General features: G+C 36.9%; 2 protein-coding genes across 2 annotated transcripts in view; both read right to left on the reverse strand.

Moving 5' to 3' along the window:
* Positions 1-18,651, reverse strand: part of LOC115212114 — a 556,559-nt gene that overhangs the window by 123,643 nt on the left and 414,265 nt on the right. The gene's annotated exons all lie outside the window — the stretch shown is intronic.
* Positions 4,826-18,651, reverse strand: part of LOC118763632 — a 141,338-nt gene continuing 127,512 nt past the window's right edge. Inside the window, exons 5-6 of the mRNA XM_036503335.1 lie at positions 9,061-9,315; positions 4,826-5,195 (exon numbers count right to left, since the gene is read on the reverse strand). Of these exons, the coding sequence (XP_036359228.1) occupies positions 4,927-5,195; positions 9,061-9,315 (524 nt within the window). The 3' untranslated portion in view covers positions 4,826-4,926. The remainder of the gene's footprint in view (positions 5,196-9,060; positions 9,316-18,651) is intronic.

Here is an 18,651-nt window from a genome sequence, read left to right on the forward strand (position 1 = left end):
ATAGGCCTCCGCAAGCACAGCAGGCCACCCGACAATCCAAGATAAGCACAACAGGTCATCCTGTGATCCAAGGTACTTTGGATGGGCTGGGGCTGCTATGTGAAGCTGGTGCAGGAGACAGCCATGAACTCAAGTTATTTGTCAGGTTTTCACAGTCACAGCATGCCTCCAGAGTTCTCGGTATTTTGTCATTGCCTCTGTGAGGCCCAACGTTCGAAGGTCCTGCTTGACCACCTCATCCCATGTCTTTCTGGGTCTACCTCTACCCTGGATTCCTTCAACTGTTTGAGAGTGGCATTTCTTCAAACATCTTTCCTCATCCATCTTTAGTACATGACCATACCAGTGCAAAAGTCTCTCTTGCACGCCACATCCAATGCTTCTTATGTCCAGTATTTCTCTCAGAGCACTTACACTCTGTCATGTGTGAACACTGACATTACACATCCAGCGGATCATGCTAGCTTCATTTCTTTCAAGCCAATGCATGTCCTCTGCAGTCACAGCCTATGTTTCACTACCATGAAGCATTGTAGTTAACACACATGCGTCGTACAATCTACCTTTCACTCTGAGCGAGAGACCCTTTGTCACTAGTAGGGGTGACACACTATGAGCATCCACCTCCACTACTAACTTGGTCACCTAGGTAGCGGGAACTATCAACTACTTCTAGCTTCTCTCCCTGGAGTGTGATGGAATTTGTTTTCTGAGTATCTGTGGTGTCTATTGCCCCTGTGCATCTGCAGCACACAAAAGCTATCTTCTCGGTTAATTTTCCTCTGACGTTGCTGCACCTCTTATGCATCCATAGCTTACACTGGGTACATCTTATGGAGTTTCTACCAACACCTTTTCTACAGATTGAGGGGGTGTGTGATGAGTTTGCCTTCCTACTTACTATAACTTTAGTCTTTGATACATTGACTCTAAGGCCTTTTGATTTGAAACCTTGCTTCCATAGCCGAAATTTCTTTTCTAGTTCTGGTAGTGATTCTGCTATGAGGGCCAGGTCATCAGCATGGAGGAGTTCCCAGGGGCAACCTGTCTTGAATTCCTCTGTTATTGCCTAGAGGACTATGATGAATAAAAGGGGACTGAGGGCTGAACCTTGGTGGATCCCTACTTCTACCTGGAATTCTTTACTATACTCGTTGCTAATCCTAACCTTACTAACAGCCTCTCGGTATAGGGCCTGTACAGCCCTTATTAACCATTCGTCAATCTCCAATTTCCACATTGCCCACCAGATAAGGGATTGGGGAACCCTGTCAAAGGCTTTCTCCAAGTCCACAAAAGCTAAGTACAGGGGTTTATCTTCATCTAGGTATTTCTCCTGCAGTTGTTAAACCAGGAATATGTCATCAGTGGTGCTTCTGCCCAGAACAAAACCGAACTGCATCTCATCTAAGCAGACTCTCTCCCTAATGAGATGGGCTATGACCCTCTCTGTGACAGTCATCACCTGAACCAGCAGTTTAATACCCTTGTAGTTATTTCTATCTAGAGCATCACCTTTACCTTTGTAGCAGTTGACTATGGTGCTGCTACGCCAGTCATTGGGCATGGCTCCATTATGAACTACCTGGTTTACAATGCATGTGACTAGGCCATAGCCCACTCCACCAGATGTTTTAAACATCTCAGCAGTGATTCCTGATAGGCCGGGGGCTTTTTCTTAATACCCTTAATTGCTTTATCTACTAGGGAACTGTCTATTCAGATAGCTGGTCCTTCTACTCGGTTAACATTTGGCAGGCTCTTCTCCTCTCATTCATTCTCTACATTCAGCAGTCTTTCATAATAGCTTCTCCAAGCCACTTTCTTTTCAGAAACATTAAATGCAAGTCTTTTCAGAAACTTAATGTTTCTATGTTGTTAAATACATAGATTCTCAACAAAACACTTTTTTCCTCAATGTAAAATAAAAACAAACTCTTTCGTGCCCAAAGTAATGTGTGTGTGTGTGAGAGAGAGGGGGGCAGGGAGAAAGATGAACAATTTAAAATAAATAAATGATTTAAAATGAATATATTTTAATTGTTGTGTGAGAAAGTATATATAATCTGATTATAAAGTATAGTGTCTTTCAAAAACATCCTAAATTTGAATACTATATCTCGTGTATAAGAAAAAAAAACATTTTACATTTTTATTTTTGGTGAACACTGTCACTTACTCTATCTCTCCCTCACACACACACACACACACACACATCAACACACAACATCTGTCTCCCTCACACACACATATACATACATCAACACAACTTCTCTCTCCCTCACACACACACACAAACATTTTCACTTCGTTATGGCAAGAAGGGACTTAACTCATGTTAGCAAACTTCAAAATTGGTAAAAGTTAAGGTTGAAAATAGGTTTTTACTACTACCCGCTGGTGCTTCGGGAAAAATAATTTGACAAAAATACAGTTAGGATCATGACAAATGTCCTCCTAAAATTGGAGCGACATATGTGCTAATTTGTGGACGTGCATACATTACATTCACGTACACATACACACAGAGTTTCTACAGCTGGATGCCCTTCCTAACACCAACCACTCCGAGAGTGTAGTGGGTGCTTTTATGTGCCACCAGCATGGGGCCAGTCAGGCAGTACTGGCAACGACCTCGCTCGAATTTGTTTTTACACATGCCAACGGCACAGGTGCCAGTAAGGCGATGCTGGTAATGATCCCGCTCGAATGGTGCCTTCTACATGCCTCCTACAAGCCAGTTAGCCGCTCTGGCAACGATCACACTCAGATGGTGCTCTTAGCACCCTACTAGCACAGGGCACAAGTGCCAGTAAGGCGAAGCTGGCAACAATCACGCTCGTATGGTGCTTGTGCCCATCATCGAATTTCACTTTGATTTTGATTTCGGTTTCGATTTCAATTGCCTCAACAGGTCTTCGCAAACAGAAATTAGTGTTCAGAGAAGAAAAGGTACGCACAAGTGGGCTGGTTACACCCCTGGCACAGGCAAACGAAGTTATGGTCTCATTTGGCTTGCCGGGTCTTCTCAAGCACAGCATATTTCCATAGGTCTCGGTCATTAGTCATTTCCTTGGTGAGGCCTAAAGTTCGAAGATCGTGCTTCCCCACTTCATCCCAGGTCTTCCTGGGTCTACTTCTTCCACAGGTTCCCTCAACCGCTAGGGTGTGGAAATATAAACTAATGAACTAATGAAATAACTAGAAATAAACATCTGTATATCTGTATATGCAAGTACATATAGAGATACTAATATGTAAACAAGATACACCCATACGTGTATGCACATGTATAAACACATAAGCAAATTTATTTCACCTTTATATTTTTATTTATTCTTTATTCCTTATTTCTGCTTACTTATTTACCTTATTTTATTTTATTTATTATGTTTTATAAATACCAACAATGTTATCCATATATAGATATCCACATACACATAATATAATCCATGTATGCATATACATGCACATGCATTCACGCATAAACAAATTTTACTTCCCCTTTATTTCTATTTTTTATTCTTATCCTATTTATTCTATATTCATTATTCTGCTACCTTATTTATTTTATTTTATTATATTATATATTTTAATCATGTACTTTTACTTTTATATAATTTAGTTGATTATTATCATTATTATTAAACTTCAATATAAATATTAATATCAAATAATGTGTGAATGAACTTTTATTGCTGCTCTTATGTATTTATGTACATTAATAAAAAACTTAGAAAGTAACATATATACACATGTAAGTTGACATATAAACCATTGGCATCCATAATTATTGTGTGTATATATATCTGTATCTCTGTATGTGCGTCTGTGTGTGTGTGCGTGCGTGCGTATATGTAAATATGAGCATAGACATGCGCACACACATATACAAACATGATCATAAACTTTATTTCTCTTTCACTTTAATATTATTTCATTTTATTCAGTAAATAATGTTCCTCTTACATAGTATAAATCATTATTCATGATTATTGTTATTAGTAATATTGAATTTAAAAATAAATGAATATTTTTAATGCATGCGTGCACACACACATATACATAGTAAACATAAATATATTTTCTGTGTATATTTGAATATTCCAGTAAATCGCTATGTAGTTCACATATTGTCCTTTTATGCACCCTGAAAATTTTCACCAAAGGCATTTAAAATGCAAAATTTATTTATATATATAAGAGAGAGTTAATTAATTTGTTTGTCAACCAAAATGAAACTAAATGGTTCAGGGGAAGCTATTATGTTTTATCTATCTATATATATATTAGCTGATGTACCCAGTAATTCCTGGGAAAGCAGGGCTTATCTCTTTGTTCTGTTCCTAATCCAATAAGTAGCATATGCAAAATGGTATTAAGGAAGGGTAGGAAAATATTAGATTTATAAACCCAAAAATTCACTCCATAATTACCCACGGGCTTATGGCATAGTGGTTAAGAGCGCGCGCAGGCTACTAACCCAAGATTCCAAGTTTAATTCCAGGCAGTGACCTGAATGATAATACTAACATCAAAAACTACTCTAATGGAAGACAAGGTTTACGATATCGGGAGAATATCGCCTTCTCTCATTATATCTTGAGAACCCAGGTTCGCAATTTCCCCAAGACACCTGAGGGTATATCAGCCAAAACATTGTGTTAACAAGACAAGCAAGATGAGGACAAATATTCGTCAAATGTAAATAATATACAGCTGTATACTGTTTAAAAGTTGATAGGTTGAAATAAATTTTACAACCTACAATTTGTATTTTTATTAAACAATTTATTTTAGAAAAACAAAGAAAATCAACTATGTGAAGATTTTGGGGTAAAAACCAAAATTAACAAAGATGAAAAGATCGTAGTACTTTTCTGTAATGAATGTAAATAAATTATTTTACAGGTTTGTAATAGAATTTTAAGCTTTCAACTTACATTCTACATTGATCCAATGTTTTTTATGTAATTCTCTTTTACTGCACTTGTTAGAAGCATAACAAGTGTAAACCTCATTATTGTGTGTTCGATTGAGTTGAGAAAGTGTTAAATTTTGTGAGGTCTTGTTACTTGGATCCCACCTGTAGCTGTACTTTTCTGGATATCCATTTATTGCCTTACAATGCAAAATACCTTTGCGACCTTCAAGAAAGGGTTCATCAGTCTTGATTTCTATTGTTTTAGGTGGATCTGTATAAAAGGAAATCAGATTATTTACGTAAATACTTGCATAAAGATATTTTATTTTTTGCTGTTACATTGGTGATTAATATTCCAAGTTGCATTAGATATAAAGTGATGCATAAAAATGAGAAAATTTTAAATAAATTCTATTAGTATTGCAATCTTTTACACTGAAAGAAATGTCCAATACAAATTTTAAAATCCTAACCAATATATTAGAAAATACACATCTATATAAAAAATACTTGTATCCAAGAATTTCATCAGACTACCATTTAAGTTTTGAAGATGTTGGCAAAATTTAATTAGCAAGACACAAAGTTTCAGGAAAAGGATGCAGAATAAGAGGCAACATTGAATATAAGTCTACATAAGTTCCACAACTACTATCATTAAATAAAATAAAATAAAAATGTGTATGATGAAATATTACATTTTTGTAAATTGGGACTGCTGATAATGATAGAATTGTAATAAAATAAGGGAAGTTTAACGTCAAACTAAAATACCACAATATAGATGTTTTTAAAAAAGGAATTTATGAAAATTTGTTGGTGCAGGCTTTTCATAATGTTTTACCTACATTTTGCAAAACTTCATAAATTGCATTACATTATTAATTTCTTTATACCTTCCTCAAAACAGATATTTTTTCCATACCTACCAGATTTCAAGAGCACAGAGTATTTCTTAATTGTGCTGTTATCTAATATCCATTTTAATTCCCAGAGTAAAACCAAGTGGTAAGATTAGCTGTAATGGATCTATAATACTGTACATTTTGACTATTATACCTGCCCTATTAACAAATGTAAATGGGCTTATTTTTTTCTGACATATGGATTCTTAATATGTATATATCTTCCTCAAAATAGACATGCACTATCATCATTGCTGCCACTACCACTATCATCTTGTGTCTGCTTTCCATGCTAGCATGACAATACGTTTTAACAAGGTCCTGCAGGCCAGAGAACCACATCTTGCTTAAAAGTCAGTTTTAGCATGCTTTATGTATACCTTTCCTAATGCCAACCACTTTACAGAGTTTACTGGGTGTTATTTTCATAGCATCAACTCTAATGAGGTTCCTTTGAAACTTGCAAGACTGAAGAGCTATTCAACTAATGGGGAAGATAAGAGATAGGGTGGATGCTTTAAGCAAGGAGTTGAGATGTTGAAGTATCACTGTGGAGGGTGGCAGAAAGATGTATGGCAACTATTTATTTTGCATCAATGGGTGGGAAGGACTGGAATGGGACTCAAGAGGTAAAAATGGTGATGACAAGGTAACAGAACATACATGCATGGTAACATGTCCAAGAGATAAATGGAAGAGAGAAGAATACAGGAGAATAATGAAGGTTTGCGGAAAAGGCTGTAAGAGTGTGAAAGGAGAGTGAGGTGGATATAAACATGAGGTGAATGAGGTCAGTAGTATATAGAAGATAAATGTAGAGAAGGGTGAACAAGGGTGGAGGTAACCAGTATGAGTGGGGTACAATTGAGAATGAGGAATGAAGGCTGATTGAGAATAGTATAGAGGAGAAGAGTGGTGATCAGCAGTACAGAGATGGCAATGGTATGGTATATAGTAGCAGGTTCTATATCAGTTTCTTACAAGAGCAGAAAAATGTAGTATATTGGGAAATGATAGAGGAATGTGTGATAGCGTGATGAGGGATAGAACTCAGGTTGCAAGTGGAGGAGACTGAGGGGATAGGATGCTGGATGTAGAATTAGAGATTGCGAGTGAGATGTGAGGACAGGATGATAGAAGTGGAGTTGAGGTTGTGAGTGAAGTGAATGTGAAAATTGAAAACCAACGAGGAAAGGAATGTAGTCATGGATGACAAAAATGAGGAATGAGTATCAATAGGAAGTGGCAGCGATCCAGAAGTTACAAATGAAGATGAGAGTTTAAGATGGATATTAACAAGGGTGAGGTAGGGATTGTCAATTGTTACAATGAGGAGAATGGAAGTGGCTTGAAGGGGGAACTCTGTTGTCTGGATAGATGGGGGAGACGACTCAGGTGCATAGTGTACATATATATATATATATATATATATATATATATATATTATGCTTTGAGAACCTTAGCCATGATGTGCAATATAGGAAGGTAAATCATGTTGAGTACTGCATATCACTAATCAAGTTGGTTTGTCATCTCTTCCATGAGTGCCAGCATCCTGAGATCAGCCTTCACTACCTCATCCCATGTCTTTCTCTCACACAGGTTTCATCTACTGTGAGTGATCATTACTTTTATATACAACTGTCTTTATCCATACATATTACATACCCAAATTAATGTATACTACATTTAATTCTTGGCCACTTGTTCTCTCAACACATATGTATTCCATCAATCTTTCACACTAACATTGCATATCTAGTGGAGCATGTATGCTTTATTTATTTCTAGTCTTTTCAGGTCCTCCACATTCAAGGCTCATGTCTCACTATCATGGAGCATTTCAAGTTGAAAAAAGCATCATAAAGTCAGCTTTTCACACTGAGAGAAAAACTTTATGTTTATGACAGAAGTAATAAATCCATGGACTTTCTCTACTCAGATTTTACATTGGCTACTACACTTTGAGAACAATTTCCACCAATACTGTTTTGATCACCTAGATAACAAAAGCTCTCTATTACATCTAGAAATCTTCCTGGGCTTTTGAAGGCTTCATTTCTCATGTTCACTTAAAGTTTATTGCTCCAGCACACCTGCTATATACAATGTCAACTTTGTCAACTTTGTCAACCTACCCATAATTCCATTGTATCTCTTACACATACACAGTTTGCACTGGATACACTATATCAACTTTCCACCCATTCCTTTTTTTACATATGAAACAAGGTAATTATCCAGGTGGATGAAGGGTCTTGTATGTTTTCTGATTTACTAAGAGTTGAATGTTTACCAAGGTATTGAGGCCCTTTGATTCCATGCTTTGCTTTCACACCTGTAATGTTTTTCCAGCCTTACTCCAGCTTCAGCCATAACAACAAGAACATGAACAAATAAGAATTGCTGTAGACACCTAATCTTAAACTCCCCTGGAGGTCTTTGATAAATAGAAAGAGACTAAGCACTGATGGTATCCTACCTACACACTAAAGTCATCACTGTACTCATTGCTATTTCTCATATTGCTGACAATACACCTGTATATGGATTGTATGGCTCACATAATCCATTCTTATACTCCTAGCTTCATCAATAATTACTAGATCTCCAAATGAGTAACCTCTGTCAAAGGCTTTCTCCACGTCAACAGGTTCCTACTTGTTGACTGACCAGGAATATGATATCAGTACTTCTTTTTCCAGAACAAAACTGAACTGCATCTCATCTAGTTTAACTGTCAATTATCAACTGAGCCATAACTCTTTTTCTGACTTTGATGAACTAGTCCAGCAATTTGATATCCCTCTAATTACTGATCTCTTTTCATAAATAAAATTTAAAGAGCTCCCAGATATTTAGCCATAAGTCTTTAAATCTTTAAACTGTTTCAGCTTCAAAGTTCTGGTCATGCTGGGGCACTATTTATAATGGCATTTGACCATAAGTTTATTTCCTCTGTATATTCAACTTGCATGATAAAACTACACAAATTCCAACAATGCAATTAGATACATAGTTCCAGAAGAATAAAACAACGCTCACCTGGTTTGGAATCACAGGATATTATTTATTTTTTCCCTTCACTCAAAAACCTATAGCCAAACCAACCAACATATACAAAAGACTAAAATCTTACAGTTAAAATGTTTTTTTCATATTTGAATTAAAAAAAGAAAATGATAAAAACAGAAGATAAAAATTTTCAAAAGATGCTCCATTTATACTCACAATGAATAGTTAAATTCTTTTCACGAGACACATTTGCAGCAATATGAATGCCTCGACACTTGACTGTTTGATGAGATTTGGAAGGTATTACATTAATTTCAACTTCTTCTTTACTAGTATTTGAGTATTTTTCATACTCCAGGGTTACACTTGCTGATGGATTACCACCTTTCCAACTGCAGCGGAATTTGGTTGGAGTATCAACACATACTTTTCCTCCAGAAACATCTAGTATCATACTGTCTTCTGGAGAATCTATGAATTTCAGAACATTAAGAGTTAAAAGAAAAACAAACAAAATCAAATTAGTGCACTTAATAAAAGAACAAAAAAGTAAAGAAAAAAACAAACCAGAAGTATATTTTGAAGAAAATTAGCAATTTTTCAAAATTTTTTAAATATGTTTCTAATAATAAAGATTTGAACATTGGTCACATTTGTAATAAATCAGGTACAATTTTGAGAGGAGGGGCTATGTCAATATCAATGACCCAAGATGGGTTCTCTCTTTTACTGGCCTTGAAGAAATGAAAGTCAAAAAATCAATTTCAATAGAATTTGAACTCAGAATGTAAACAGGCCTAACTAAATAATGCATTGTATTTTGTCCCATCCTCTGCTGATGCTGCTTATTTACCACATTAATTACTTTGGATTTTAGGGCAGTGAGCGGGCAGAACCATTAGCATATCAGGAAAAATGCTTAGTGGCATTTCAACCAACTTTATATTCTGAGGTCAAATTCTGCTGAGATAAACTTTGCATTTCATCCTTCCAGTGTCAATAAAATAAGTACCAAGTAGGACACTGGAGTCAACATAATCAACTTACTCCAACTCCTAAAATTGCAGGCCTTGTGCCAAAATAAGAAACCAATAATTACTTTTGAGTTTTGCAAAAGGCCAGCAATTTCGAGGTGAAGTGTGTTAGCTGATAACATCAACCACCTGACTTTATTTCTTTATTTTATCAACATTGGAAGGACTAAGGGTGAATTTAATCTCACTAGGAAATGAATGCGAATATTGCAACACATCTTGTTTGACACATCTTGTCTGTCAGATTGATACCATAATAATAATAATAATCTAAAACTAAAGGCACAAGGCCTGAAATTTGGTGGGAGGGGGCTAGTTAATTACATCAACCTCAGTATTTCACTGGTACTTAATATATCAACCCCAAAAGGATTAAAGGCAAAGTCAACCTCTGAGGAATTAACTCAGAACGTAGGAATGGGTGAAATACTGCTAAGCATTTTGCCTGGTGTGCTAATGATTCTGCCAGCTCGCTATCTTGAATAATACGAGGGAGTTGGGGTTAGCCAATTACAATGACCCTAGGCATCTGCAAAGATGAAAGACAACCTCGTGCCATTTGAATTCAGAATATAAAGATGAATGAAATGTCGCTAAGCATTTTGTTTAGCATGCTAATGGTCCTGTCAGTTCACCGCCTTAACAATAATAATAATGATTTCAAATTCTAGCTCAAAAGTCAGCAATTTTGAGGGAGAGGCATGGTGATTACATCAATCCCAGTGTTGAACTGGCACTTATTTTATCAACCATGAAAGGTTGAAAGGTAAAGTTGACCTCAGCAAAATTTGAACTCAGAACATACAAATGGACGAAATGTTGCTAGGAATTTTGTCTGGCGTACTTACAATTCTGCTAGCTTACTGCCTCAATAATAATGATGATAATAATAATAATGATGATAATAATAATAATGATGATAATAATAATAATAATGATAATAATAATAATAATAATAATAATAATAATGATAATAATAATAATAATAATAATAATAATAATAATAATAATAATAATAATAATAATGGTGACAGACAATTTTCCAATTTTGTTTTATTTTGTTTTATCAACACCAAAAGAGTGAAAGGTACAACTGACCATTGCAAGAATAGAACTTAGTACATAAAGTGTTGGAACAAACACCACAAAGCATTTTTCTAATGCTTCAAAGATTCTGCTAATTTGCTACATTAACAACAACAGCTACAATTTCTTTCATTTGCAAGCTGGGTGATGGATGAGGGAGACAATACACAAAGATGAACATAAAATGTGGTGATTTAAATAGAATTGCATGATAAAAATGTGTAGAAAACATACACAGTAAAAATACAGAAAAAAGATAAGACGTATACATAGTTGTTGGCAACACTCTGTCCAGACTTGGTTCATCTGATGCCTCCACAATGCTTAAACTTGACATGGCTCAGAAGGCCAAGTCAGGAATGGAACAACCTCAGGCACTGACTGCATGGCAGGGTGGGTGTGGACTTGGCTGGAGTTGTCAGGCCTTGCATTGCCTTCTTTTGCTTCTTCTTCAGTCTTTCGCCTCAAAAGTGGAACAACTGAAATGAATTGCTCTTTGCCAAGGTGGACAGTTGACAATTTCAGTTTCCAGGTATTAAGGGTGATTGCATCTTGAAAGAGGGAAGACTTCAGTTGTTCTTTGAATCTGCAGTTTGGGGGTCCTCAATGTCATTTGCCATTTGCCATTGCCAAACTCACTGTAGAGGATGGAGCCATTCAGATGATATGTCCTGACCACTTGAGGCAATGCTTGAGGATGGCAACTTCAATGCTTGGCATTTCTGAATGATCGAGGACTTTGTAGATGATGTGTCAATCCTGCCATTTGATATTGAGGATCTGTTAAAGTTTAGCTGGTTGGAAATGCTCAAACTTTTTCAGGTCTTTTCAATACAGAGCCCATATCTCACATGTGTAGAGCAAGGTGAAGATGACAAGGACATGGAACACCATGAATTTTGTTCAGAGAGGGAGCCTGTGGTTGTTGAATAGATGCTTGCTGTGTCTTCTAAAAGCCAAATGAGAGGATTTGATGCAGTGGTCGATGTCCCCTTTTTATGGTCCAGATTTTGAGAGAGTGCTGCTGAGGTACTGGAAATAACTGATGACTTCCAGAGGTGTCCCCTATGTTGACAGTAGCTTCTGGTATTTCTTGTCCAGGAACAGACTACACAAGTCTTTTCATTTTGTCCTCATTCACTTCCATCCCAAAGCAATGGTAGGGTTCTAAGACAAGAGTCAAACAGTGCTGGAGGTCAACAACAGAGGCGATAGGAGTAGCACTGTCATTTGTGTACTGGAACTTCTTGATGCTGCTATTTGATGTTCAAGTTTTGGATGTTAGGTGTGCAAGGTTATAGAGTCTGCTATGCAGGTGATAGCGGATATTGACACTGAGAGAGTCATGTGGGATTTCATTGAGCATCACCATCAGGTTGAAGGAGAACAAGGTAAGAGCCAAGATGCAGCTTTCCTTCAGACCTCTGGAGATGGAGAATGATTCAGAAAGTGGATTCTGTGTGCAAACATCCTACCATGCCATCACAGAGCATATTGATGAGGTTGATGAAGTGATCAGGGGAACCAAAGCGATGGGGTACAGACCACATCGCTGGTTGGGAAACCTTGTGAAAGGTATTGTGAAGGTCCCAGAAGATGCAGAAGAATGGTTGCTGCTATTCATAAGCTTTTTCATGGAGTTGCCTTATGCAGGTTATCCTGTCAATTGTTTCTCGTGACTACTGAAAGCGACATTGAGAGATTCTGAGAGGACTTCTTCCCCAACATCCAACAGACAAGCCAAAAGAATTCTGGTGAAAATCTTGCCAGCAATGCTAACAAGGGAGATACCATGGTAGTTGTTGTACACTGACTGATCTCCTTTCTTAAAGATGGTAATGATGTCTGTGTTTTTGAAGTCATCAGGAACAGTCTTGGTGTTGCTTATTTGCAGCATCAGGTACAACAGCTTAGTTCTCGATCCATACCCACCATGTGTGAAAAGTTCCAGTTAATGTTGTCTGGACCAGGAGCTTTTCCAGGTTTCAATTGTTTGATGGCTTCTATGAATTTCTGGAATGATGGAGGAAAGGCCATCCATAGTTTGACAGGTTGCTGTGGAGTGTTTCTCAAGAGGTCTTCTGGGGGTTTGAAAATGTTTCTTCAGGAGAAAATGAAAATGTTCTCTCTAACAATGCATGACTTCTTCTGTGGTAAGGGTTTGGCTGTCAGCAGTTTTAAGGTACTAGTAGATGACCTGATGGGGCTGAAAATCCCTTTGGTCACTGCATAAAAGTGACACGTGTCTTGTTGGTCTGTGTAGCTATGGAGTTCAGCAGACTTCACATGCCACCAGCCATTCAGGATCTCTCTGAGGTGCATTTGGCACATCTGCATTTCTTGTTTGAGGGGTTTCTTATTCAAGGTGTTCATGGAATTTCTTGTTGCCATTTACAGAATATTTTTGAAAGCAATACGTGATACTCTTTTCTTATTAATCAGATGTTTGACCGCAGCATTGTTTTCAGCAAACATGTCTTTATTCCAGTGCTTTGAGTAGCTGATTATCTTGTCTGCAGCAGATGTTATAGCATCAAGCAGAGTGTTCCAATCATTTGGTGAAGGATTCCCATTCTGCCTTTGTTTTGGATGCTGGTTAACTGCTCCTTGGAAGGCTTGGGATGTTTTGGGGTCCTTCAGTTTGTGACAGTCATACCTTGGGTTGTGCTTTTGAGTATTGGGATACCAAGGTGGTGAACAGATGGAAAAGTTGAGATGTGAGATCTCAAGTTGGTGATCAGTCCAGCAAGCTATTTGTTTGTACACTGACCACTGAAAATACTAAATAAAATTGATAATATTTCAGGTTTTGCTTGTTATTTAAATTAATATGACCATTCTGCACATAACAGTTCACTTATTTTCTAAAAATGGATTGGTGAGAGTCAACTTGGTGGTGTATTGTCTCTGTATTGGCAATCCACGTATTATTTCACTGTGATGTCTACACATCCTTATAAAAAGCAAAGTTTGTTTGTTTCTAGGTTGACCACTGAAAACACTAAATAAAATTGGCAACATTTCAGGATTTTCATATCATTTAAATTAACTGACCATTCTGCAGATAACTGTGCACTTATTTTCTGAAAACGGAATGAAAAGGGGGCAAGTAGGAGGTGTACTGGCTACTATTTCTAGCAATTCACATACAGTCTATTTCACTGTAATGCTTTTTACAGAGTGAAAAAATACCCCACCTATCATGACCACTGAAAATACTAAATAAAATTGATAGTATTTCTGGTTTTGTGTGTCGAAGTGGTTAAGTTCCTTTCAAGTGTTGGGCCTCACGGAGGCAATGACCAAGACTTTTGGCATTATGTCGTGCTTGAGAAAAAGACCCATCAAGCCAAGCAAAATCAGTCGCAACAGATACAAGTGTCACACTAATTGGCACCTGTGCCTGAGACTCATAAACACACCCCAGTGTCATGTAAAAGCACCCATTACACACTCAGAGTGGTTGGCATTAGGAAGGGCATCCAGCTGTAGAAAACGATGCCAAATCAGACTGGAGTCTGGTGCAGCCTTCCAGCATACCAGTCCAGTCAAACCATCCAACCCATGCCAGCACGGCCAATGGATATTAAATGATGATGATGATTCCGCACATAACTGTAAACTTATTTTCTGAAAATAGATGGGGGTGACTTGGTGGTGTATTGGCTCCTATTTCTAGCAATCTACATACTATTTCACTGTAAAAAAACAACGTTTGTTTGTTTTTACACTGACCATTGTGAACAATAAATATAAAAAGCAAAGTTTGTTTGTTTATGTAGTGAAAAAATACATTTGTTAATATAGATATGTATATACATTAATACCTAATACATTATTCATCATTATCTCATTTGAATTTCGTTTTCATGTATTATCAGTTTTCATGTTACATTTGATAACATCTATAAACAAGATTTTTGTCCTTGGTAGCAACTGTTATTTCCTATATATTTACCCCTAGAAAGTATAAAAAATGGCTTATATTCCTTTCAAACTTTGCTTTTGTTACATTTATTCAAACCCCAAAGATTCCTCTCAACACAGGGCTATAATGCTCCACCACTACTCCAGCTCACAATTAGAGATGCACAGATTGTCAACCAATAACAGGCATGCTCAAGTGATAAAGATCAAGCAAATGACAAGCAAATATGTGGTATCAAGCAGATTATATGCTACAACAATATTTCTGCTTCAGCAGCTCAGCAGTAAATCAGTCAGAAGTATAATGGAAATAAGACAGTTTCAAAACATTGATGACTTGATCACAATAGCAAAGTTTGAAGGTGATGCTACTCATTCCCTTTGATTTATAGATAAGAAACAACACTAACTGACCAAAGAAAAACAAAATTAATTAACATTTTGTTACAGTGTAATTTGGTCTCATTTTCATCCTATTATTATATTTAGTTTTTTTTTTTACATCAATTATATGGTATATATTCTTCAACCTGTAATTACAAACACAACCGATTTTCATTTTAATGATTTATTTAGATTTCAGTTTCATCTGAATTTACGGACATGTCATATAAACATATGTCCATTATGGACAAATGTTTAATAGTTATCTATATCTATCCTTTTAAATATCATATTATTCTAAGAATTTTACAATATGAACTGATAAACTAAGATGTTAAAAATATTTTTCATAATTCACATCATTTTCAGGCAATAATCAACTCCAACTTACAATTTTCTATTAAAAATTTACTCATAAACACATACATATGTATCTATATACATACATGCATATAAATATGTATGTATGTGTAGCACTTGTCACTGTGTCAAAATTATTCTATTGACCTGTGAACTGTTTTCACGAGTGCATAATATATGGATACACGTAATGCCTATAAGCATTGTGGACCCCACGTGCATGTCACTATTAGTAATGCATGCCTCATGTATGAACTTATGCATACAAGTGTATGTCTCTCTCTCTATATATGTGTACAATGTGATGCTGGTTATAATTTAGAAATGTATATTATCATGATGTGCACAGCTACTTCTCTAATGCCAAAGACTAATTGTTGCCTTAATAATAATAATGTCAAAGACTTCCAATTTACCTGAAACCTCTACCATAGTTGCATATCTGCAAAAGATAAACAGAACCGATGGAAATTTTAATTGTAATCTATGTTGCAACCTGTACCTGTACCTGCTAACTCTAGGCTGAAGGACCCACTATATTCAAGCAAGCAACCGCCAAGATCCTGATTTTGAAAACATCACAACTTCCCTCCCAGGATTCCTAGATTCACAAGCTCAGAGCTGCCACAATCAATGTGAGAACAATGAAAGGTATGTCTGGTGAGATTGTTGAAATGCTTGAGTGGAGGTATGTGGATGCAAGAGATATGATGAAAGTGAGCCTCAACTAGTCTGCTCACAAACCAAAATGGAAAAGGAGGTTATGGTAGCTCAAGTATCCTTCAAACGGGCAAAGACTTTAGAGATGTTCTTAATGAAACCTTTTGTGAGTAGGTAGAGATGGAGTCATGCAACATAGAGGACAATTGGGAGTTCTTATGGGACAATCAGATATTAGAATGTGACAGATCAAACCTGTGATTGGAGCAAGGCTTCTTTCAGACCAAGGTTGACAAAGTGGTGAAACAGTGAGATTGATGGAGTTATAAAAGAGAAGAGACAGGCTTGGAAATAATGGAAGAGTGTGGGTAGTAAAGAAATATATCAGATAGCTAAAAGAGAAGCAAGGCATCAGGTATATCTGGCTTGGGCAGAAATAGAAAGGAAGAGTTTTGCCAATGTTTTACAGTGTGAAGATCAGAGATTTGAGGTATTTCAGATTGTTAGACTGTGTGTTAGAGAGAAACAAGATGTTGTGGGGGAGAAGGATGTACCAACAGATAATGGTACGCTTGCTCTTAGTGATCCTGAAAAGAAAGTTATTATGAAAGACTATTAAATGTGGAGAATGAATGGAAGAAAGAGAGTCTCCGTCATGTGAACCCAACACAGGGACCATCTATCCTAGTTGACAGTAGCATGATACATAAGGCAATTAAAGATACGAGATAGTATCAAAAAGTTCCCGGACTAGTTATATTAATAAAAAATTACTTCTTTACTTACTAAGTCTTAAGATCATCTCCTTCAAAATAGTCACCTTGTGTGCCAATACTCTTGTCCCAGCGTTCCTGCCTCTTTTGGAATCCAACCTGAAAGTTGTTTTCCATAAGTGAGTTGAGGATCTTCTGTGATTAGAAGTGTTAGAACCGTGACCATTGAGCTGCATTTTCATCTTGGGAAATAGATGGAATTCTGCAGGTGCTAAATTTGGCGAACATGGTGGGTGTGGAAATCATGTTGTTTTGGGGGAGAAACTCATGAGTGAGGAGAGCTTGGTAACAGGGTACACTGTTATGAAGAATCCAATTCTTCGCACTCCATAAATCCGGCTGCTTTCACCAAATGTCCTTCCTCAAATGTTTCAAAATATCACAGTAGAAGTTACAATTGACAGTCTGGCTCTGGAGGATGAACCCTCAATGCACAATATCACAATTGTCAAAAAAAATGATGAGCATGTTCTTGATTGATCTGTGACTCCCTCGTGCCTTCTTCAGTCATGGAGATGAAGAGTTCTTCCACTGTGATGACTGCTGCTTTGTCTCAGGGTCAAACCTGTAGGCTCAACTCTTGTAACTGGTGATGATCCTTGACATAAAAGATGAGTCATCAGTGGCATGCTGACGAAGATCTTGACAAACTTCAACATGATACTCTTTCTGCTCAGTAGGTGAGAGACAAACTTGGCAGAAACACACCACATGTTCAATTCAGGTATTAGAATTGCCTGCATGGACCCATACAACAGACCAACAACATCAGCAATGTCATTCATTCCTCCGACAGTCCTCATGCACAAGCTGATGAATTTTCTCCACTTTCCTGGGGGTGATGCTTGTTCCAGGTCTTCCAGATTGCTCAGTGTCTTTCAGGAATGTTCTTCCACTTTTGCAGTGCCTGTTCCACTCAAAATATTGTGTATGATCCATTGCTTTGTTACAAGAAGCCTGCCAGAGCTTGCTCAATGTCTCTGTAGCAGACTTGCAAAATTTCAGGTTGGCTCTTTGTTCAATTTTATGTCTGTGACAAAATTATAGACTACAGAATACACATGATCACAAAAACACAAATTTCACAACTTGTAATGTAAACACAGTGATATCATTTGACACACTGCTTCATGAAGGCCACTACTTCACAGCTTCCATTGCACATGCAACTGTATACTGCCAACTGCTGACACACTGCAGAACTAGTCTGGGAACATTTTGATACTACCTCATATCTTACTGATGGATAAACATGTGTTTAACTGAACAGTAATTGTCCATTTTTATTATTATTGTGTGTATGTATGTGTGTGTTAATGTATCATCATCCTTTTAATAGCAAATGTTCCATACTCACATGGAACTGTCGACATGAAGACAAATTTCTTATAACCAAATGCCTTTCCTAATGACAACTCTCACTTATTTCCCAGTAAGGTAATATTTCCCTATTGACCAGACATGTTTTCAAAGACGATTGGAAATAAAAGGCACTATATGCATGATAGTGTCACTCATCACATAATGTCAAGGCAAGGAGACAGTAACATACACACATGCATACATCTAAGCATACATATGGT

This window comes from Octopus sinensis, linkage group LG5, assembly GCF_006345805.1.
Source record: "Octopus sinensis linkage group LG5, ASM634580v1, whole genome shotgun sequence".
In the NCBI taxonomy this organism is placed as follows: domain Eukaryota; kingdom Metazoa; phylum Mollusca; class Cephalopoda; order Octopoda; family Octopodidae; genus Octopus; species Octopus sinensis.